We start from the raw sequence: 24591 nt of genomic DNA, 5'->3' as shown, positions 1-24591 counted from the left end.
TAGGCTCGAGAGTAAAAGTCAAAGTCCCCCCAGAGTGGTGTCTGGGCTGGCGACTGCCCTTTGCACTCTCTGGGCCCCAGCCTCCCCTGCTCCTTGTTAACTGCTGATGTCCAGCCTGTTGTCACCACAAGACCCTCACGTCACTCCCACTGCCGGAATGCTCCTCCCACAGCTATCCCATCCCCTGCTGATCCTTAAGCCAACTTGGCCCAAATATTACCTCCTGAAACCTGACCTTGATCACCTTTAACTATAACCTGCCCCCTCCCCAGAGGTGGCCCTCCCGACCCCACTGCTGGCTATACATTTGTCACACTTATCACTTTTTGAAATACTATAAAAATCCTGTCACATTTCTTGCTTTTATGTGCCTCCTTCTGGCCACCTGATGACAAGAGGCGACTCATTAGAAAAGACCCTGATACTGGGAAAGATTGAGGGCAGGAGGAGAAGAGGGCGACAGAGGATGAGATGGTTGGATGGCATCACCGACTCAACGGGCACGAATTTGAGCAAATTCCAGGAGATGGTGACGGACAGGGAAGCCTGGCGTGCTGCAGTCCACAGGGTCCGACAACAGTCAGACACCATTTAGGGACTGAACAACTCCCACTCGATTGTAAGTTGTCAGATGGCAAGGGTCTCTGTTTTGGTCACGAAGGCATCCCAAGGACCTAGGACAGGACCCAGCACACAGAAGGTCTTCCTTGAATATCTGCTAAAAGATTAGAGAGCGCTTCTGGTTTTGCTCACCATTGTCTCCCCAGGACGTCTGACAGCGCCTGCCTAGCACCAGCGAGGTTCCCAGGAGGCAGGGTTTTGAATGAAATGAGTGAAGACGAGAACAACTCTGCTCTGATCTGTCTTCCGAGCCTCCTCTCCCCTCCCTGTCTTTTTTTTTTTTTTTTTTTTCAACTACAGAGGGCAGGTCTTTATTCCCAATCCCGATCCCCCCTCCCACCTCCCTCTCCACCCGATTCCTCTGGGTCTTCCCAGTGCACCCCCTCCCTGTCTTTCATCCTCTCTTCACACAAGTCTTCTCTGCCTGGGCAGTGTGTGCTGTGTCCACTGAAACCCTAGCTCAGAAGGGCCAGGACTCCTGGCTCCCAACCGTATGTGCCCAGGAGACAGTGTGGCTGGGCTCACAGCCCAGAGGGCCCATCCTCACGAGGCATCATCTGAGAAGGTACAGTGGCTTCTGCCAGCTGAGTGGACATGAGGCCCCATGGGGACGACTGTTGACACCCTCAACTTCTCTGGGTCCTGCCAGGGTGGTACTAGGAGACTCAGCGGTCAGGGAGATGAGTCAGAGGCGGGGGTGCTGGAGGAGACGACAAGCTGAACCTTCCCATGGGCACCTGAGATGCAAAGAAAGGGGCACAGAAATCCCTTCCCTCTGCATCTCGGCTCTGTGCTTACTAGGTATCGGGTTAGGGCAGGTCACTCAGCCCCTGACTTCAGTTCCTCTTCTCTAAACCAGAGTTTCCCTCTGAGTACACTGAAGATGAAATAAAATAATGATTTAGTGCAATTTAGTAAAATAGTAAAGAAAAAATTCAGATGGCAAGTGGCACCAGGGGGTTAGTAGTTTCAGAATGGTGTGAGACCCGAAGGCCTGGCGTCTCTGCTCCTTGGGGATCCCTTGTCCTCCTTACCCTGCTCTGAGCCTAGTTCTTTTCACTGTACTTGCCTTCAGGATGCAACCAAGAATGACAATAGCACCTCAATCTCATTATGGCAAATTCTCACTTTGAATTTTCCGAAAGTCATGATTTAAAATATTTGGTCCTGTTATTGCCATAAAAATCCAAATACCCCAAATTCCAGCATCCTGGCATCCGGACATTGTGTCCCAGACCGTTTCTTGAAGCCAGACGCAAAACAAAATCCCTTTCTGGGAACGAACATGACATTCTTGGGTTTAGATACTATACCCACTGTGATGACTTTTGCCTCTGCAGCACCCAGCACGTAAACAGCCCCCAGGGAGGGCTTGTTGGCTTAGAGCATGGTTCTGTGCAACCAGAAAGAAATGAGAGGCTGTCGTCCAGAGAACTGGGACAGTGTGAAGGAACAGACAAGCTCTGGGCTCCGAAGACCCTGAGTGCAAATGATTCCAGCGTCAGGCAGGAGTCAGGGTGCCCAGGGCGACGCCTGAGAAAACAGAGCTGCCCTGGGTGGTGTCCACAAGTTAAACATGGTCTCCATTTTTGGCCAGATGGGGCTTCCCAGGTGGCATTAGTGGTAAAGAATCTGCCTGCCAGTACAGGAGATGTAAGAGATGTGGGTTCGATTCTTGGGTCGGGAAGCTCCCCTGGAGAAGGGCAAGGCAACCTACTCGAGTATTCTTGACTGGAGAATCCCATGGACAGAGGAGCCCAGTGGGCTTACAATTCATGGGGTTGCAAAGAGTCAGACATGCCTGAAGGACTGAGCAAGCATGCATGCGTATTTGGCCAGGGTGGGCACCAGGTGCCACCAGGGCCAAAGAGGACTGGCAGACAGACATGTGGGATGTGCTCAGCTTCCTGAACTTCAACACCAGGATAAAAACTGGTTCAATGCTCTATAATCAACTCCCCGTGGGTATATTGGGCTTCCTTTGTGGCTCAGCTGGTAAAGAATCCGCCTGCAATGCGGGAGACCTGGGTTTGATCCCTGGATTGGGAAGATCCCCTGGAGAAGGGAAAGGCTACCCACTCCAGTATTCTGGCCTGGAGAATTCCATGGACAGTCCATGGGGTCGCAAACAGTCGGACACAACTGAGCGATTTTCACTTTCACATATCTGAAGCCATGGGCATCGACTATCTTCATGGCTTATACCTCATTTCAGGTAAAAAGATGATCAGAACATTGGCAATGGATTCTAATATCAGGATCTGGATGCTCTGTAGAATTCTTTGAATAGAATGACTTCCAAGAGGAGCTGGGTGTCATTCCAGCGGTTCTGAGAAGTGGCTCAGACAGATGCTATTATTATAACCAGACTTCCTCATGAAAGACAGCTAACACACATGAGACAAGTCACGGGCCAGAGAGAATCAAATGACGACCGGGCATCGCAAAGACATCTGAAGGTGTTGATGTTCCATGTTTTTCCCTGTGACCTCAAAACATCAGCTCTTTCTTCAAAACTCTGATCAGAATATCAGCCTCTTACATTCTGATTATTGGCAGGAATCACAGTGACACCCTGAGGTCCAATCAGGCGCTCAGTATTTCATTTCTTCAGATCACATGTCAGGCTTATACTTACCATCATTTTAGAGTCTTAAGAATGAAACTGAAACCCAGCCCTTTGAAATGCAAGTGCTGCCATAAGCTGCTCAAGGCTTTGCTACCAATAACAGTGGTGGTGGGATAAATCAAAGAGTAGCGCTGTCTCTGACACCACCTTGCTGAATTTACGAGCCATGGAAAATCTCTCAGGGTCCTTAGAGGATTCTGTGGGGACAGGACAGGCAATGGCTACTGTTAAATGACCCACCTGAATACAGGGCTATCTCCTAAGACCAAGCACAGGCAAACAAATGCTCGAAGTGTGATTTTAGAGGTCATTACCGAGACTTTCTCTTCAAGATCTGGGATGTTAATTTCCAATCTGCCTGTGACTGGTCCCAGAGCAGAAGAAGCCAATGATTGTTTCTAAATGAGACCACAGACAGCCTCACAAGTGAGTTAGTAGAAAAGGACCCTGGGATACTGCTAGACTAAACCTGGGTAAGACTACCCTGATGAACTGGACCCCTCCCTTGAATTCCTGAAGCTCTCTTTTGTGCCAGTATACCTGTGAAACGTAAACCTGGGCTTCTCCTCTGAGCTTATATTATTAAATTTACACAAGCAAAACTCCACTTGTAAAAAGGAGAATTTAGAAGTTGAATTATAAGGTGTTTTTAATCTGTCAAAGTCTCATGCTTAAAATGAGGACAAAAGAATGCTATAGACTGAATGCATAAGTCCCCTCAATACTCATATGTGGAAACCTGACCTCCAAGGTGATAGTTTTAGGGACCTTTGGGAAGCGATTAGGTTACAAAGGTGGAGCCCTTTTGAATGAGATTGCTGTTGTTCAGTCACTAAGTCCTGCCCAACATTTCAAACCCCATGGACTGCAGCACCCAGGCCTCCCGGTCCTTCACCATCTCCCAGTGTTCACCCAGGAGTTGAGATCAGTGCTTTTCTAAAAGAGACCCTGAGAAGCTCCCCTTCCACCTCCTAAGGACACAGAAGACAGTCATCTAGGATCCAGGAAGCAGGCCGTCACCAGACACCAAATATGCCAGGACCTTGATCTTAAACTTTCCAGCCACCAGAACTGTGAGAAATAAACATGTGTTGTTTATAAGCCACCTGGTGTATGGCATGTTTTTATAGCAGCCCCCAACGAACTATATAGCTTAGTTGGTAAAGAATCCACCTGCAATGCAGGTGACCCTGGTTCGATTCCTGGGTCGGGAAGATCCACTGGAGAAGGGATAGGCTGCCCACTCCAGTATTCCTGGGCTTCCCTTGTGGCTCAGCTAGTAAAGAGCCTGCCTGCCATGCAGGAGACCTGGGTTCAATCCCTGGGTTGGGAAGATCCCCTGGAGAAGGGAAAGGCTACCCACTCCAGTATTCTGGCCTGGAGAATTCCATGGACGGTGTAGTCCACAGGGTCACAAAGAGGTGGACACGACTTGCACTGCACTGCACTTTCCAACAAACTAACACAGGGATAGGTGTTTCTGATGTAACATGGAAAATGCAATCCAGTGAATGCGTAATCTGCAAAAGTGAACGCTTAGTCTGCAAAATCTTGTACTCATAAAAACCAAGCTCACAGGAAAAAAATAAGGTTCAAAATCTATGCAGCTCTGTAATCAGAAGAACAAAAAAACTCAACCAACTCTAAAAAAAAAATTAGTTCTGGTAAGGAGGCATGTTAAATTGCTAAGAAAAAAAAAGTTAATACATTTTAAATTTTAAAAAATTTAATAAAATTTAATATCATTTAATTCTATCATTAAATGATAGGATTTGACCTTAAAAAATCACGGTGAAAGCAGTATGATAGAAGAGGGTGTAGAGAAGTATGGAAGCTGGTGGGTTGTGGGCACAACGGCTAAACGGGCAAAGGACCTGAGCAGCAAACAGCCCAGGGTGGACCACATGACCATCCTGAGCCAGAGTAGCACCGAGTGACGAGCACCATGGACAGGACTGAGTTCTTCGGAGGCTTCTGCCCACAGCTGTGTGGACGGTGCTCTGGGGTCAGGGCTGGTACCCGGTCCCGTAAGACACTGATGTACTGGCCAAACTGGTACACGGACCAACGCTACCTCTGGGTCACAACACCATCATTCACGGCAGCCACAGTGCCCTTGGCACGGCAGCAGGCACACACATATGTGCAGACGCGGTGCCCAAACAGTGTGGGAATCTCGGACAAACGTGACTCACACAAGCTGAAGAGGGCAACCCCCCAGGAAATCAATGCGAGATAAAGGTCAGAAGAGTGACTGGCACGCGGCTTAATAAGCATCCAGAGGGGCCTAGAACACTTTAGCTGTTGGTTTGGGCAGTTTTACGGGGTCATTGGGAGCCACAGCTCCAGGTTTAAAGCAGCTTGGAGTCACATCCTTCCTATACTGAGAAATCTTAACCAGGTTACTCCACCAATCCGTGTAGCTGCTTTCTTAGAGACAGAGGTGATAAAAATAACAGTCCTTGTCGCATGTCAAGGAATAAACGAAACAGGAAAAGTACCCAGCACAGTACCAGTAACCATCAGAGCCGATTCCTAGTCTCCTTCTTGCTGGAGACCGAGGCATCTTGGGGAGATGGAAAAAACAGGAGTTTTTCTTCTCTGCTTTTTTTTACAGCCACCCAGTTCTGGTACATAAAGGGTACTTCGAAATGGTCAGGTGAGGAAATGGATCTAATGGGAAGGAAAATGGCATTTGAGAATCAAGGAGGACAATTCTCTTTCTTCCTCCTTTTAATCTTCATATTCCAAGAAGTTAGCAAAGGTGAGCATCTTGCCTAAAGCCCCTCAGCTCGTTAGCAGGAGGGCCAGGGCGCATGCCAAGCCTGCGTTCTGAGTGGACCGCATTCTCAGTGGACCACATTCATGCTCACAGAGCCAGAGCAGCGAAGGGCTGGCCTGACCTTGCTTACCTCCTGCGCTAAATGCATTTAAATATGATTTCTAATGCCAAAACCTTGCTGTTTCTCACACATAAAATCCCATTAGCTTGACACGCCTACCAAATACTCAGATGTGAGACAAGATGTGGTTATTTTTAAACAGCACTCAACCTGCATGTGTGGGAAGATGCATTCCGGGGCACCTGTCGGGATGCAATCATGCTTCATGTGGCACTAATTCTGGAAGGTGGAACCCGCCAAATGGGGTCCTTGTAGCTTCAGCAGAGGAGTGAGACAATCCAGTAAATGCTGTAAAATTGTTGTTGTTGTCGAGTCGCTAAGTCATGTCGGACTCTTCGTGACACCATGGACTGTATGGCCCACCAGGCTCCTCTGTTCGTGGGATTCTCCAGGCAAGAATACAGGAGTGGGTTGCCATTTCCTTCTCCAGGGTGTCTTCCTGACCCAGGGATCAAACCTGTGTCTTCTGCATTGGCAGGCATATTCTTTGCCACTGAGCCACCAGGGATAAATCACACTTAACTTCACTGACTATAAATCAGCCAATTTCACTGTTCAAGGAATCCAGTGAGTGCTTTGGACTCCCACGTTTCTGATGAGACAACTGAGGCTCAAGAGACGTGAGGTAATTATTTCAAAGGTCCCAAAATCTCTAAGTGTCGAGGCCAAGTCTGAACTCAGCCTGCCTGACCGGGATACACTCAACCTGTCCACTCAGCTCACTGGGAAGCACACAGCTCCCATCCTCCACCCTCACCCCAAAAATTTAGGACTAGCTGGGCCTCTCTACTTCTGATTGGAAGTGTGGATCAATGTGAATATCAAGGTCGCTTGGTCACATCTGGCTCTTTGCAACCCCATGGACTATAGCCTTCCAGGCTTCTCTGTCCATGGAATTCTCCAGGCCAGAATAGTGGAATGGGTAGCCATTCCCTCCTCCAGGGGATCTTCCTGACCCAGGGATCGAACCCAGGTCTCCTGCATTGCAGGCGGATTCTTTACCAGCTGAGCTATCAATGTGAACGCTTCCTCTTTAATGAAGGATGACTTCATTTCTAGAGAAGGAATCAGAGACACCAGATGACAGCTCTGAGTGATGCAGGAGGCAGCCCCACTCCCATCTGGATGCAGCCCCCTGCTCGAGTCTGACTTTATTTACTTGCTAGACTTCGGCCTGTGCAGGGTGTTGGGGGCCCTCGAGTTATTAACAGTTACTCCTGTTTAAACTTTGAAAGTTCACCCTCTGGTAAAACAGTGCTCTGCTGTACACAACCAAATATTTTCTTAACAGCTGTTTGGTTTTTTTTAGTGGGTATTTTTAAAAAACAACTTTAGATTTCATAAAAGTTAGTATTACCGAATCTGAACTGAGAAGCAGGGATGCAGCCTGACGCGGTCAAGAGGAAGGAAGAGAGCTTGGCGTCAGAACTGCACTCAGATGTCCCCCCATCAAGCCCAGGGGCTCCCTGGGAAGGCGGCTCGTCCACTCTTGCACGGCAGCCCCCTGCGGCACGTTTACAGTGACCACCGGGGAAATAAGATGTCAGCTCTGCCACTTGGAAGCTGTGAGTGCAGCCTTGGTGCCCTCCGCCCCACTGTGGGCATGAAAGGACCACCGCCCTCCCAGGAGGCTGGCTGAGATGGTTCATGTACCAAAGGGTTTGGAAACCACACACAGTTATGCATCAGTTGGGGAAACACTGCAAAAATATTAGGGAACGACACTCCTGGAGAAACACACAGGATGGCATGGGATCAAATGCCAAGTTGAGAAGAGGCGGATCGGCTGGAGTTGGAAGAGGAGGAAAAAGGCATCTGAGATGGGTTGGCAGAGTGATGCCCCCTCTCCAACAAAGATGTCCACATGCTCATCCTGGAAGCTGTGAATCCTCAAGGTTCTGTGACAAAGGGAAATGAAGGCTGCAGATGCAGCCAAGGTTGCTTGGGATTGGGAGAGGGTCCTGGGTTATCCAGATGGGCTCAATGTACTTATAAGGGTCCTTAAAAGTTGAAAAGACCCTGATGCTGGGAAAGATTGAAGGCGGAAGGAGAAGCGGATGACAGAGGATGAGATGGTTGGTTGGCATCACCGACTGGATAGATGTGAGTCCAAATAAACTCTGGGAGTTGGCGATGGACAGGGAGGCCTGGCGTGCTGCAGCCCATGGGGTCACAAAGAGTCAGACACGACTGAGCAACTGAACTGAACAACTGAAAAGCAGAAGAGGGAGACAGAAGAGAGAACCAGAGGGACGGCAGCCTGAGAAGGACTTGACCTGCCATCGCTGGCTTAGAGGAAGGGATGCGTGCGCCCAGGGAAGCCAGACCAGGAAAAGAAATGATTCTCCCCGAGAGCCTCCGAGAGGAACGCAGTCCTGCCCGTACCTTGATTTGAGCCCAGTGAGATGTCTATCCTCCAGGACTCTAGGAGAATAAATCTGGGGTGCTTAATGGCTACATGTATGATGTTAGAGGAGCGCGAGCACGCGATGCCGTGGATGAACCAGGGTTTACAGTGCTTGGACAAAGTGGCGGGCAGGGAGGTGCAGGCAGGGGACCTGCGTGGGAAAAGGCCTGCAGCCAAGAAGTGCTCAGTGCACAAAGGGAGCCAGGAGGACCCCACCTCCCGGGAGCAAGACTTTGACAGCACTCAGGGCGAAGGTGACGAGGCCTTTGAGCCTCAGGGTGGGAGACCAGACATGATGAGCGCCACTAAGGGTTTGAGCTGGCAGAACATGACAGAAGGAGCCACAGAAGAGGCTGGAAGAGACGTGTGTGGTGAGATGAGAAACACTGGCAGGGAAGCGAGAGAGGACCAAGGTCACTGCCTGCCCATGGTCACAGGCAGTCAGCGTCCCCGCCTGTCCTTTCCGCACAGATCACATGCAGGTGGTCCAAGCTGGGCCCGGGAACCAGCAGCATCCTTTTTACTAACTAGTCTCTGGAGAAGGCACGTGTCCTGAGTCTCAGGGCTCTTTCTCTACAAAATGCGGATTAAGCAGCAAACTCCTCCCTGTCGTGAGAACTAGAGCTGATTCGTTTTAAATGCCAGGCACGGAGCCTGCCCCAAGCTCAATGAACCATCGCCATGTCGGTGGCCAGAGCCACTAGCGGTGCAGCCTGAATCCTCCCCTCGGTGTGGGTACCTGGATGTTGAGTCTCCCCCGATGGGCCCCCAGGCCGTAGCGCTTGGAAGTGGATGCATGGAGCTGGAAGTCTGTGATTTTTAAGGTTTCCAGACCAAGAGGTGGGCAACCTGGAAAGGACAATGCTCATTAAAAACAAGGACAGACATGGACAGAAACAAACTTTCTGATTTTGAGAAATCTGGCCACCTGCTTCTCTGTCTTTCCCCTAAGCTCCAGCTCCGTGTAGGCCCACTCACTGGTACGCCTGGTGTTTCCGGACAAACACTGTTGATTTAACCGTCCACGTTATGCCAGTTTTCTTTCTTGTCGGCATTTCCTCTCCGGGTGTCTCTGCCCTAATATTCCTCTGTCTGATGCTCTCCATGCTACTGTCTGAGGCTGTTTCCAATTAAGGATCCCTCTGCTGAATGACTCAGCCAGGGAGCGTATTGGTTAGAAATTTCAGAGCGATCCCGTGGCTGAGTTCTGCATATTAATCAGAACTTGATGGTTTTGGTTCAGCAACTCTGGCCTTTGTATCGTGCATATTAATGAACACAGCAATAGAAAGAGGAAGAAAAAAAAAAGACCCTATTGCCTTGCATTCCTGGCAAAACTGGTAATTCTGAGAATGGCTACTCAACACAGTTTAGTCCAAGCTGCCCCTGGAATTTGACGCTGGCACGTGGGCAGATCCTTGGCCATCATTCCAGTCCACCCCACTGTTCCTGCGGATACGAGCTTTAACAGCAGCTCTGGGGGCCTCCTGACTCCTGGGTTGCTGGTCTCACCACCCACCCTGCCACGGGGCTGGAAATGACCAAGTAATGCTCTCCCCTTCATACCTGACTCTGGGGAAAGAAAAGAAACACTTGGGAGTAGAAATGAGCAAAATCTACTTCCACAAGAAGCATTGGAAGTCCCTGATGTAACAGAGGCAACTTTAAAAAGCCCCGTGGGTCACTACTGAGATGGGAGTGCCTCCTGGGCATCCCGGGAACACCTGGGGGTGCGGGGGTGTCTGTCCATCCATGACAGACCCCTGCAGAGCAAGGCCCTTCTGGTCATGGGATGCCGAAGGAGGCTGGCAACATACTGACGGCAGGAGATGCTCTGAAGGCACCAGGTAAGGAAGTTGGCCCATGCACTGCAGTCAGAAGAATTCAGACCTGCCAGGACCTGAGGTGCTGGAGAGTCCTCCCCTTGAGTTTTCAGCAGAGGAAACTGAGGCCCCAAGACTTGAGGTGAACCATCTGTGGCATCCTTGCCAGTGATAGAGTGCACCTCACATCCTAGTCCCTAGGTCCTCAGCTCCAGGCTACGAAACGATGCCACTCTGCTCCTCGGCCCGTATCTACCAGGAGGCTGCCTGGGTTGGCACAGAGAGGCAGAGCACTAGTGCCCATCGAGGTAAAGGGCACCAGGGAGGTGACATTTCATCACCGACTCCATGCTGCCTGAGGACTCGGAAGGCTTCAGGCGGCCCCGTGAATCAAGGGCCCCTTGATTTTCAAGATTTTCGGCAGGTCTATGTGACATCCAAAATAAGCAAAAATAAGCTGTCCCTCCCCCTTGAACTCACTCAAAACATGGAACAATAAGGGGAAAGAAAGCAATGCAGATGACTAAGAAACCCGGCCAGCAGCCAAGGCCACCTCTTGGTCCTTGATGGGATATCTATGGGACTTCAGCCGCTCAGTTGCTGCCTGGACCTGGACACAGTAGGGGATCGCTGCTAACACAGCTCCCAAGGCAGTAAGCAAACAGCCAAACAAAACCTACAGGATCAATCAGCCATCTTCAAAGCGAACTCCAGAAGGGAAGAGGGGACAGAAAGGAACCAAGAGGCCCCATCCCAGCCACAATTCCTGTCTTGTCCACGACTCCCCAGAGACTAGAGAGTGACAATCACCCTAACACGGGGCTTCTCCCTGGCAACTGCTGGGACAAGGGCCACGGGAAACCCACTATCTGTCAACAATCAAAAGGACATCTTCATAAATCAGACAGAGAAAGATAAATATTGTATAACATCCCTTATATATGGTAACTAACAAGAAATGACACAAAGGAACTTATTTACAAAACAGAAACAGACTCACAGACTTAGACAATGAACTTATGTTTAACAGAGGGGAAGGATGGGGGGAAGGGGTAGGCAGGGAGTTTGAGACGGATATGTACACACGGCTGTATTTTAAATGGATAGCCAACAAGGACCTCCGGTACAGCACAGGGAACTCTGGTCAATGCTCTGTGGCAGCCTGGATGGGAGAGGAGTTTGTGGGACAGTGGACACAGGTTTACGGATGGCTGAGTCACTCTGCTGTGCGCCTGAAACTATCCCCACACTGCTAGTCGGCTACACTCCAATATAAAACAAAAAGTTAAAAAAAAAATCTCCAAATATTGTCCTGCCCCCCACCCCTGCCAAAAAAAGGGGCATCTTCAAACAAGTGCTTAGAAAATTTACCCACCTCCCATCATAACCTCAGATTCCTGCGAAACACCCTGTTGGAATAATGTGACGGACACACAGACACACACAGACACACATACGCCGCGCGGTACAATAAGAGCCAAGTGCGCTGTGCATCGACTGCCCCCAAAAGACCCCAGTCCCCTCGACCCACCACGGAGCTCCATACGCAATGCGAAGTCGAAGCAAGAGGCAAGAACTCCTTTGGCTCTAAATTCTCAAAGATACATTCGGCTCCATCCAAAGAGCTGTCAATCGTGATATCACCACCCGACAAGCAGGACTTTCCTTCGTCTTTAGAAAATATTTCTGAGGAAGCCAGGGGTGCCGCCTCGAGGATCGAATAAATGGAGGCGACGCTAGTGTTTCCAAGCCTGATTTAAATCTCTGCCATCAGAAACAAGGCCAGGCAGAGCACTGGCATCCTGGCTGGAGTGCAACATGTTGGTATTATCATCAAGATTATAATGTCGATGGAGGAGGTAATTACCAGGCTTAAAGAGTGCTTGAAATCAATGGGAAACGCACTCCCAGCTCTTCACCCCGCCCCTGTGATCTAAGGGCCCAGCCAGGCTGCACTGAAGCAGCTCTGAGTGTAATTCAGCCAGGACTCCTGGGTCAGTTCGTTCCAGCAACAGCCCCTGAAGAGCCCTCCAGAAAGCTCCCTGCTTTTCCTCCAAAAACAAACACCACCCTTTGTCATCAAATCACATTTGTGTTATTTCTAAGAGGAAAAAGACTCTCATCCTAAGAAGCATGTGGGTGAAGAGAACATGAAAAAAAAAGTGTGAAAAGAACACTTGAGGAAAATATTAATTAGAGACGGGCGATGTGTCATAATCTGAAGGGAGGAGTGACAGTCATCAGAGATGACTCGACTTCTCTCTTCCAGGCAGCACCACTCTCTGAGAACACCCTGTGCGAACGGGGTGGGGGGGGCCTGCCTCCCGGGTCTGCGCTCCGTGCCCAGGAGGTGGGCGACGAGGGGACCCTCTGCTCATTCTACGCCTCCTCTCCGACTAGTGCACATGCGCTCAGTCAGATCTGTCCCTAACTAAAATTCTCTGCATTGCAGCCCCTCTACAAAATGGACATCACCACTGCATGCTTCCCAGGTGGCGCTCGTGGCTGCCTGCCAATGCAAGAGACATAAGAGATGCGGGTTCGATCCCTGGGTCAGGAAGATCCCCTGGAGCAGGGCCTGGCAATCCACTCCAGTGTTCTTGCCTGGAGAATTCCATGGACAGAGGAGCCCTGCAGGTGGGCGACCGTCCATAAGGTCGCAAAGAGTCAGACACAACTGAAGTGACTTAGCACGCATGCACAATGCCATAGATTCATTATTATCACGCTGTCGATTACCACATGCATACAACAGCTCTTTAACAAATCAGAAGTGCTCATGGCATTTAATCTGTGACCTAGAAGTTACAGGGCACAGTCAGAACAGACTGCAGAAGCTGGAATTCGGAGTCGGAAGCATCAATCCCAACATCCCACTCCCAAGCCCTCAATCTGTCTGGAGGGAAGGCTGTTATGAAAGTCAAGTCAGGAAAATGATTTTAAAAGGATAGTGACTTGGGGAGCAATGCAAGCAACCACTGTGAACCAGAGCCTCTGCAGACACTTTGACATTAAACCTTCACAAGGACCATGAGAGATGGCCAATACCATCCCCATTCTACACATAAACAAAGACTCAAAGAAGCTTACAGAGTTAAGCAGCTTAAGCGGTTGGACTTCCTAGGTGGCTCAGTGGTAAAGAATCTGCCTGCCAATGCAGAAGATACAGGAGGCACAGGTTCGATCTCTGGGTTGAGAGAATCCCCTAGAGGATGTAATGGCAACCCACTCCATTATTCTTGCCTGGAAAATTCCATGCACAGAGGAGTCTGGCAAGCTACAGTCCAGGGGGTCGCAAAGAGTCAGACAGGACTAAGTGACTGAGCACATAAGTATCTGAGTTAGAATTTGAAAGTCAAGCGTGACCTAAAATGCCGGGCACAGTCTTTGCACTACCTCTCTTTCACTTGGAAACTCCAGAATGTGATACAAATGCAAGTTTCGTGATGGCATTTGGGGTCACATGCAAGACAGGAAGTAGCGCTGAGACAGGCTTCACCAGTTGGCAGAGGGGAGCTGAGTCTGAGGCCTTCTGGCCTGCAGTGATGTCTGCTGGAAAAAGAGCAAAGAATTCTCCGAGACCTCGAAGGCACTGCCGGGGCCAGCTCACAGCCATCCTGAACTTTGCTTTCGTGGTCGCCTACAAACCGAACAGCTCTGATTTAGGACATTCCTTTCTTCGCCTTTCTGAACCTCACATTCCCTTTGATCAGTAAGTGTGTGGAGGCCCTGCCTGATGCCCTGGAGAAAAGTGTTTGCGGTGGCTCTTTGCCTGTCTCAGAAGTCACTTACTTCCCAAGGGGCACGCTTCCCTTGGAGTCTTGCAAAGGAGCTAATCCCAGCCTTATCTAATCGCCCTTGGAAAGCTCCTCCCTGACTTCTGGACTCTTCCAGACAGCAGTTCTCACCCTGAGCCAAGATCAGAATCTTCTGGGTTACTTCGCCCTGTAAGACAGACCTATTTGCAGGGCAGGAATAGAGACACAGATGTGGACACAGTGGGGGAAAGACAAGACAGGAAGAACTGAGAGAGTAGCGCTGATACACACACTCCCGTGTGTAAACCAGCTGCCGTGCACCAAGGGAAGTCAGCGCCGTGCTCTCTGATGACCTGGAGGGGTGGGAGTGGGACGCAGGCCTCAGAGGGAGGACATCTATGGATACTTACAGCTGATTCGGGCTTCCATGGGGGCTCAAGGATAAAGAATCTGCCTGCAGTGCAGGAGGCTTGGGTTCAATCCCTGGGTTGGGAAGATCCCCTAGAGAAGGGGATGGCAGCCCACTCCGGTATTCTTGCCTGGGAAATCCAATGGACAGAAGAACCTGGTGGGCTACAGTCCATGGGGCTACAAAAGAGTCAGACGCGACTGAGTGACTAAAGGACAGCAAACAACAACATCACGGCTGATTCATGTTGTTGCACAGCGGGAACTAACACAACACTATAAAGCCATTATCCTCCAATTAAAAAAATAAATCCTATGATTTAAAAAAAAAAAATCTTCTGGAGGGAAAAAAAGATGCCCAGAATGTTCCCCAGAGACTGCGATCCATGGGATGACAGAAAGGCCCAGGCCCTAATTTAAAGTTCCCAAATGATTCTTCTGATACCCTCAGAACCTGGTTGGCTGGTGTCCTTTTCCTGTCTTTTCAGTCGCTAAGCCGTGTCTGACTCTTGGTGACCCCATGAACTGCAGCACACCAGGCTCTCCTGTTCACTACCTCCCGGAGTTTGCTCAAGTCACGTCCACTGAGTCAGTGATGCTATCTAACCACCTCATCCTCTGCCGCCCCCTTTTCCTTTTGCCTTCAATCTTTCCCAGCATCAAGGTCTTTTCCAGGGAGCTGCTTTTCCTGTAAGGCTACACAAACCCAGGATTCTGTTTCCCAGGTCCCCGGGGACAGGTGGAGGAAACTCTCGGGGAAAGGGTATCAGCTCATGCTGGTGGAAGCCTCTCATGCTTGGAGCCTGCCCAGAGCGGCAGGCAGTCTAGTGCCTCCCACCCCGGACCAGTGGTGGCCCCACTTGCAAAGCCTCCAGACACCTTGTCTCCCAACACCTACCCCTCTCATCCTAAAAAAGGTACAAACCACACTGAATATCAAAGGGCAGAAACTGTGAGTTCTCATCACTGAATCCCAAAGCCCACTTGATGTTTCCTGTGTAAATGAATGAAAGTGTATTACAATCCAACAGAACTAACAATCACTGTGTCTGCATCGTCATGGAAAATTAACAGTCTGCTCTTTACATATCGCTTATAAAGCCAAAAAAGAAATTACTGGTTTGAAAAAGCATTTCTCAAACCTCAATCCCTTGTGTATCATCTTCATGAATTTTTCCATGCACTATTAATTACTATTACTTAATTTTTATTTATGTCAAGTAATTTTAATGGAAATATGTAATGTCAAAAGAAATTTCATTGCTACAAGATAACACAGAAAAATAAATTCATGATCTTCGTGTACATTAAAAAATGGCTTAAACATAAAACAAAAGTAAGGAAGGAAATATTGATGATTGGTCTACATTAAATTTTAGAAGATCTGTTGCTTAAGAGACATGAGTACTGAATGAAAAAGAAAGCCAAAGAGTGCAAAAAAGGTAGTTACTATGCAAATGTGTCCCCTTCATGGATCACTGCCTTGTCTTGGCGAAGGGGCTTGCATAACTCAATGAAGCTCTGAGCCATGCCATGCCCAGACCCTGATGCTGGGAAAGACTGAAGGCAAAAGGAGACTAGGACAGCAGAAGATGAGATGGTTGGATGGCGTCACCGATTCAACGGACATGAACTTGGGCAAACTCTGGGAGATAGACAGGGCCAGGGCGGCCTGGTGTGCTGTAGTCCACGGGGTCACAAAGAGATGGGACTTAGCGGCTGGACAACAACAACAATGCAAATGTATAACGAAAGACTCACATCCACAATAATTTTAAGAAAAGCAAACAGACCAAAAACAAAAAACTTTATTATTGAGAAGAACAATGAGCAAAAGACCCAAAGAGGCATTCATGAAAGAAGATGTCTTAATGGTGAGTAAACAGGAGTTATTAGCGTTCAGGAAAATGCAAATTAAGATGACAATGAGATACCAGTACACTCCCAACAACATGAATACAACTAGAAAGACAGGACAAATCTAGACAGTGTATTCAAAAGCAAAGATATCACTTTGCCAACAAAGATCTCTATAGTCAAAGCTACAATTTTTCCAGTAGTCTTGTATGGATGTGAGAGTTGGATCATAAAGAAGGCTGAGCACTGAAGAATTGATGCTTTCGAACTCTGAACTGTGGTGTTGGAGAAGACTCTTGAGAATCCCTTGAATCTCAAGGAGATCAAACTAGTCCATCCTAAAGGAAATCAATCCTGAATATTCATTGGAAGGACTGATGCTGAAGCTGAAGCTCCAGTACTTTAGCCACCTGATACAAAGAGCCGACTCACTAGAAAAGACCCTGATGCTGGGAAAGATTGAAGAGGGGAGGAGAAGGGGAGGACAGAGGATGAGATGGTTGGATGGCATCATCGACTCAATGGACATGAGTTTGAGCAAACTCTGGGAGATGGTGAAGGACAGGGAAGCCTGGTGTGCTGCAGTCCATGGTGTCTCAAAGAGTTGGACACGACTGAGGGTCTGAACAGCAGCCAGAAAGGCATACTATCAAATGTTGGTGCAGAAATGAAGCAACACCACTGGCACAAGTGTTAACTGGTACAACCAATTTGGAAAACTCTCTAGGAGTACTTTCTCCAGATGCTCAGGCCCTGTGCTGTATCCAGATACTCAGCTGTGTCCAACTCTTTGTGACCATGTGGACTATAGCCTGCCAGGCTCCTCTATCCATGGGCATTCTCCAGGCAAGAATACTGAAGAGGATTGCTGCTCCCTCCACCAGGGGATCTTCCCAATGGGGGGATCAAATCCTCATCTCTTACGCCTCCCGCACTGCAGGTGGGTTCTTTACCACTAGCACCACCAGGGAAGCAACTCTACTTCTAGGTATATACCCAACAGAAACAAGTTTATGCATATGCCAAAACATCTCATGTAAGAATGATCCTAGCAGAACTATATGTAATAGCTACAAACTGAAACAATTCAAATGTCCACTAATATGAGAATGAATAAATTGTGGGATAGTCAGTGACTAAGCACAGCATAGCACAGTTGTGCAATAGAAAACTATAAACTAATGAAAATAAATAAGCCATAGCTCTACACAATATGGATGAATCTCATCAACAAAATACTGACTGAAAGAAATCAGCCACAAAGAGAATGCAATGTATGATTCATACAATGCATGAACATTAGTTCAAAACAGGTAAAAATCATCTCTGACAGTGGTTATCTTTGAGAAGGAATCTCAGAGGTTCTGATCATGTTCTATTTCTGATCTAAATGACAGTTACAATGGTGCATTCTCATTATATGGGAGTGGTGTAGGTGACAACCAGTGAGCTATGCCCTTATGAGTCCTAGACTTTTCTGTATGCATGGTACACTTCAATAATAAGAATTTTTTAAACAAGCTTAGCTTTTTTTGACTATTACAAAATACTGTGTGCTTGCTAAGTTGCTTCAGTCATGTCTGACTCTTTGCAATGCTATGGACTGTAGCCCACCAGGCTCCTCTATCCATGGGATTCTCCAGGCAAGAATACTGGAGTGGGTTGCCATGCCCTCCTCCAGGGGATCTTTCTGACCCAGAGATCAAACCCACATCTCTTATATCTCCTGCATTGGCAGGTGGATTCTTTACCACTAATGCCACCTGGGAAGTTCATTACAACATACTAATACAAAAGTAAGTCTATGTATCCAGTTCAGAATTATACTGAAAGGAGAAAATTTAAAAAAAAGAAAAGAAAGTTGTATACTGTATGATTCCATTTATCTAACATTATTAAAAAAACAAAATTACAGCAATGGGGCACAAATCAGTGGCTGAGGAGTCAGGGACTGGGGGAGGAAGGGTGTGACGACAAAGGGGCAGCACCAGGAAGCATTAACGTGATAGAACTGTCTGGAAGCATTAAGGTGATAGAACTATGTGTGTGTGTACATGTGTAACTAGCAGAATCTGAACATGCTCTGTGGATTGTAGCAATACCAATGGCCAGAGTTTGTTATTGTACCAGTTACACAAAATGTCAGCACTGAAGATTGCATAAGACCCATTTGTTTGCAGCTTCCTGTGGGTCTACAATTATTTCAAATAAAAAGCTTTTGTAACGTATGTCAAAAGGAAAAACCTTCTCATAATGTGTTCAGGGTTGTTTACTCATAAAGTCACCAGCTGTACAGGCATCATAGACTTTGGAGAACTCTAGGTTAAAATTTTGCAACCTCTCCCAAACCCATCCTAAAAATCCTATGAAGATGCAGATAAGGAAAGACCCCCAACAATGCTTCAACCTAATGCCAGAGGTGGAAGGACATCCACCACATGTGAGTGCAATGGAGACAATTGAGAAAAAAAAAATGAAGATGACCAGAGAAGAGACAGAAAAACCCTTCAACCCTCTTGCATGCCTCTATTCATGAAACCCAGGGTCTGCAGCAACTAGAAAATTGGACACCTATCTCTAAAGCCCAGACGTGGCTTTCTGAGGTGGCCAAATGCTCACCTCGCTCCCTAGCCAAGTTTCTACAACTGTTTGGATCAGAACTCCTTAAAACACAACTGGACAGGATGTAGGGGGAGGTGTGATGGTCTGACAGTGTGGGGACCAGAAGAACACTGATAACAGCATATGGAGGTGGTTATAATGCCCCATGAATCCCATCGGGTCAGATTGTCTATGAACCAGCAGTGAGGGAAGAAGCTGGCACCACAGAAGAGCAAAAATATGTAAAAGAGAAAAGGCTGCTAGAAAGTGGAAACTGTACGGGGGGTTTTGCACATTGACTAGGTCAACATCTTCAGATCTGAGGAAAGGCTTAAACTGTCTTCAGGGAAGAAAATCTGACTGGATACTGCCTCATTTAAAGCTGAGTAAAGAGCAAATACTAACTTTTAGTCTGTGAAGAACAAAAATTTCACAAGAAGAACATTAAAAGAGGTACACCATCCAAAAAACTCCGAAAAAAACAATGTGATTTGATACCAGTGAAATGTCTTCCCATAAATTGTTCATCCTAAGTGCAGTGCAAGAGACAGGGCCTATATTTGTGGAAAAAAAAAAAAAGAAAAAGATATGCTGGGGGAAAAAACATAAAAAACTAAAAATCCAAGATATAATTAAAACATACAAAGAAAGATCTACTGTTTTTGAACTATGGTCTTTGTCAATGCAGTAGGGAAAAAATAAATAAAAACCTTAAAAAATGGAAAAGAATAAGAAAATTGTCATTATTTAGTATATACTGATTTTTGTACCCAAATCTAAGTTAATACACAAATAAACTTATAGTTAATAAGACTTTAGCAAGGTTACCAGGTATAAAATCAACATTCAAAGATCAACTGTACTCCTGTAACACTACAATAAAGCATTAGAAAACTGAAATTAAAAGCATCACAGAAGAGCAACTATCTAAGAATAAATCTATTAAAGATGTGGAAGACCCATGTGTTGAGAGATATTTTAAAAGATCTAAGAAATAAGGAGGTATATCACATTCATGGATTAGAAAACTCAATGTAAATATGTAAATCTTCTCCAAACTGATTTTCTGGAATTAATGCAACTCGAGTCTAAATTCCAGGGAAGTTTTTAAAGAACTTGACTGAAAAGGGAAAGTGAAACTGTTAGTCGTTCAGTCGTGTCTGACTCTTTGCCATCCCATGGATTATAGCCCTACAGGCCCCTCTGTCCATGGGATTCTCCAGGCAAGAATGTTGGAGTAGGTAGCCATTCCCTTCTCCAGGGGATCTTCCTGACCCAGGAACTGAATCTGGGTATCCCACATTACAGGCGATTCTTCCCTGTCTGAGCCACCAGGGAAGCCCAAAGTACTTGACTAGATGGTGCAAATATGTGTGTGCAGACACATTCAGTGAATCAAGAGTTACCAAAACTATTGAAGAATAACAAAGTTCTGCTCTATCAGTTATCAAGATTTGTTATCAAGCAATAATAATGAGATATTTTATGGATGAGTATAAAAATGAATTAATGATAAAGAACAGAACTGAGAGCCTAAAAACAAAGCCGAGCATATATAGACTCTTGATATCCAGCACATAAGGGGAGCACTGCAAAACAGTGGGGAGAGAATGACTATTCCTTTAGGTACTTACAAGAAAAAAATTAAATTGAACTTCAATCTCATATCACAAACAAAATCCATTCCAAGTATATAAAGACCTAAATGAGAAAGAGAAAAAAGGTATAAGAAAGCATTAGAAAGCAATATAAAGAGTAGCAACCATAAAGAAGATTGATACATTTGACTACATCATAGTTAAGAATTTTCATTTATTGAGTCCATAGGAACAAAAATTAAGCCACAAAAACAAAGAATACATATTTTGACTTTATAGTGACTTTATTTTGACTATAAAGTCAAAACTCATACTTGAATGGATAAATTTCTAAGAAAAAAATTGAACAGGAACTTCACCCAAAAAGATATTTAAATGACAAATAAATATATGAAGAGATGCTCAAACTCATTAGTACTTAGGAAATGTCAATGAAATCACAATGAATTACTACTATACCCCCAGTAGATTGGACTTCACTGGTGGTTCAGCAGTAAAGAATCTGCCCGCAATGTAGGAGATATGAGTTTGATCCCTGGGTTAGGAAGATCCCCCGGAGAAGGAAATGGCAACCCACTCCAGTATTCTTGCCAGAAGAATCCCAGAAACAGAGGAGCCTGGCAAGCTCCTTGGGGGTGAAGAAGAGTCGGACACAACTTAGTGACTAAATAAGAACAGACTGGCAAATTTTAAAGTGTGATCACACAGTAGTTGGTTGGGAAGTGAAACCATGGCGGCCCCACACCATGCTGATGGAAAATTAGGATGAAATGATCAGTGAGGAAACAACTGAGCATTTGTTCAACAGTCAAGGGTGAACCCAGTCTTTCCACGCCTAACTGTATACTCACCAGGAGAAACTCAAGCCCATGGGCACCAGGATGTGTGGGTAAGAGTTTTCATAGCAACCCTTTTCATAAAAAAAAAGAAACTGAAAACATGTCGAATGTCCTTCAGCATTAAAATGGATAAAGAAATTGCTGTGAATTCCTATGATGGAATAAAAATCAATGAACCAAACAAACGTAACACTGATAGAAAGGTGCACAGTGTGATTTCACTTAGATAATTTCAAAACCAGGTCAAACACACTAATTTAGAAATACAAATATAAATGGTAAAACTATAAAGAAAGCTGAGGAAATGTTAACAAAATTGGGATGGAGGTAACCTCTAAAGTTTGAAGGGTTAAACGTTGCATAGGGAGATTGACAATGGTCAATCTGGAGCAAGGTAATGGTTACATAGGGATTGGCTTTATAAATATTTGTTAATGGAACATATATTTAGTGGACTTTTTCCATAAGTATGTATTATTTCACAATAAAAGTAGGAAATATTTTACACAAAGCAGTATGAGCAGAAATACCACTGCAGAAAATTACACCAGTGATAGTGATGTGGTAACAAATGTGTAAAGTACATACTGAATGGACAAAAAAAAAAAACCCTGAAAATCCACAAAAAAAGGGAGAGAGGTAACAGTGAATTTTTTTTTTGGTGAACGAGGGTACTATAGAAGGGACAAAACTCATTATAAGACTAAACATACTCTTATCATGTGATCCAGCAGTCACCATCCCCGGTATTTACTCAAATGAGCTGAAAATTTATGCTCATGCAAAAACCTGCACATGAATATTCATAGCAGTTTTATTCTTAATTGCCAAAACTTGGAAGCAACAGAGATGTCCTTCAACAGATGAATAAACAAATGTATGTGGTACAGCCATATAGTGGAATACTATTCCATGATCAAAAGAAATGAGCTCTCAAGCAAGCCATGAAAAGACATGGAGGAACCTTAAATGTAAATTGCTAAATGAAAGAAACCACTCTTTAAAGGATACATGCAGTATGAGTTCAACCACATGACATTTTGGAAAAGACAAATCTCTGGAGACACTGGTTGCCAGAGGCCTGGAGGAAGGAAGAATGAACAGGATGAACACAGGAGACTTCCGGGGCAGTGAAACTCTTCCGTTATACATGGCAGTTACTTGTCATTATGCCTTCGTCCAAACCCATAGAATGTTTAACAAGAAGAGTAAACACTAATGCAAACTACAGACTTTAGCTAATAAGAAGGTGGATGTGTGCTAAGCTGCTTCAGTTGTATCCGACTCTGTGCGACCCTATGGACTGGGGCCCGCCAGGCTCCTCTGTCCATGGGGATTCTCCAGGCAAGAACACTGGAGTGGGTTGCCATGTCCTCTTCCCGACAAAGGGATCAAACCCACATCTCTTATGTCTCCCGCACTGGCAGGGAGGTTCTTTACCACTAGTTTCATACTTGACTCAGTTGTAACAAATGTTCCACGTGAATGCAAGGTGTTACTAATAATGGAAGCCAGAGCAGGAGGGGAGGTACATGGGAATTCTTTCCTCTCATTTTTCTCTAAGTGTGAAAAAACTGCTCTAAAATAAATGAACAAATTTCATAATATATATTAATTTATTAAATTTTATCTTGAAAAATAAAACCTTCAATACAAACTCAAAAGAATAGAAAGCCTGATAGATCAAGAACCATGAAAGAAAATGAAGCATTATCAAAGAATTTCCTCTATGGAAAGTGTCCAGCTCAGATGAATTTATAGCCTAGTTTTTTCATACTTTAAAGGAACAGATCATTCTATGTTCCTACACGGTTCCAGGCCTTTAAAAAGATAATCCGAGTTTAAACAGGTTTTTCTAAATTGCTATAAAGCTTCTTTAATGTCACACAAAATAGATTTTTTAAGTCACAAAGTAGTCATTTAAAGAAAGTCAACACACAATAGAAGAAAAAAACAATTCTCCATGAAGACGAAACAATTTTAAATTTGTTGTTGTTATTCAGTCGCTCAGTCATGGCCAACTCTTTGCAACCCCATGGACTGCAGAATGCCAAGCTTCCCTGTCCTTCACCATCTCCTGGAGCTTGCTGAAACTCATGTCCATTGAGTTGGTGATACCATCCAACCATCTCATCCTGTCACCCCCTTCTCCTCCTGTCTTCCATCTTTCCCAGCATCAGGGTCTTTTCCAATGAGCCTGTGATACAAAGAAAACCCTCAAGTTTCACACACACACACACACACACACACACACACACACACACACACACAATCTCCAAGCATGATGCCTGATAGGGGCCTCAAGTCTCACCCAACCCAGGCCAGAGGCAGAGTGCTGAGGGTGGTCCATTCACGACAAGTACCGCTTTGCAAAACCATCCTACTTCCATCATGGTGGGAAATGAGGCTTCTTTCCTACAGATCAAAGAGCACTTCCTGTGCAGGGCCCATCCTGCTGATGTGGACCACGGACGGTCAGGTTCAGCATATATGGACACCTGTTCTCTACCCCTGAACACTAGCTGCGACACAGTGTGGGGTGCTTGATAAACAGGTGTGATCACAGGGCTTCCCTGGTGGCTCAGATGGTAAAGAATCTGCCTGCAATGCCGGAGACCTGGGTTCGATTCCTGGGTCAGGAAGATCCCCTGGAAGAGGGCATGGCAACCCACTCCAGTACTCTTGCCTGGAGAATCCCATGGACAGAGGAGCCTGGCAGGCCACAGTCCATGGGGTCACAAAGAGTCAGACACGAATGAGCGGCTAAGTACAGCATTCTGATCAACAGTTGCTTCTTCCAGCACTGGGCACAGCCTTAGGTGAATCTACAAAGTCTTCCCTTGAACAGCAAGGAGATCAAACCAGTCAGTCCTAAAGGAAATAAACCCTGACTATTCATTGGAAGGACTGTTGCTGAAGCTCCAACATTTTGGCCACCTGATGCGAAGAGCCAACTCACTGGAAAACTCTGATGCTGGGAAAGATTGAAGGCAAAAGAAGAAGGGGGCAGCAGAGGAAGAGATGGTTGGATGGCATCACCCACTCAGTGGATATGAGTTTGAGCAAACCCTGGGAGATAGTGAAGGACAGAGGAGCCTGGTGTGCTACAGTCCATGGGGTCCCAAAGAGTGAGACATGATTGAGCTA

At 46.3% G+C, this 24591-nt stretch overlaps 1 protein-coding gene across 2 annotated transcripts in view; it reads right to left on the bottom strand.

The window, feature by feature from the left end:
* CPXM2 (carboxypeptidase X, M14 family member 2) overlaps nucleotides 1-24591 on the bottom strand; it is a 134755-nt gene that overhangs the window by 92983 nt on the left and 17181 nt on the right. For both annotated transcript variants that reach the window (XM_043476159.1, XM_043476160.1), the window contains one exon: nucleotides 9300-9409. In XM_043476159.1, the coding sequence (XP_043332094.1) occupies nucleotides 9300-9409 (110 nt within the window). The remainder of the gene's footprint in view (nucleotides 1-9299; nucleotides 9410-24591) is intronic.

This window comes from Cervus canadensis, chromosome 8 (assembly GCF_019320065.1).
Source record: "Cervus canadensis isolate Bull #8, Minnesota chromosome 8, ASM1932006v1, whole genome shotgun sequence".
NCBI lineage: Eukaryota > Metazoa > Chordata > Mammalia > Artiodactyla > Cervidae > Cervus > Cervus canadensis.
The sequence above is the reverse complement of the archived record's forward strand: the minus strand, read 5'-3'. Positions and strand labels throughout refer to the sequence as shown.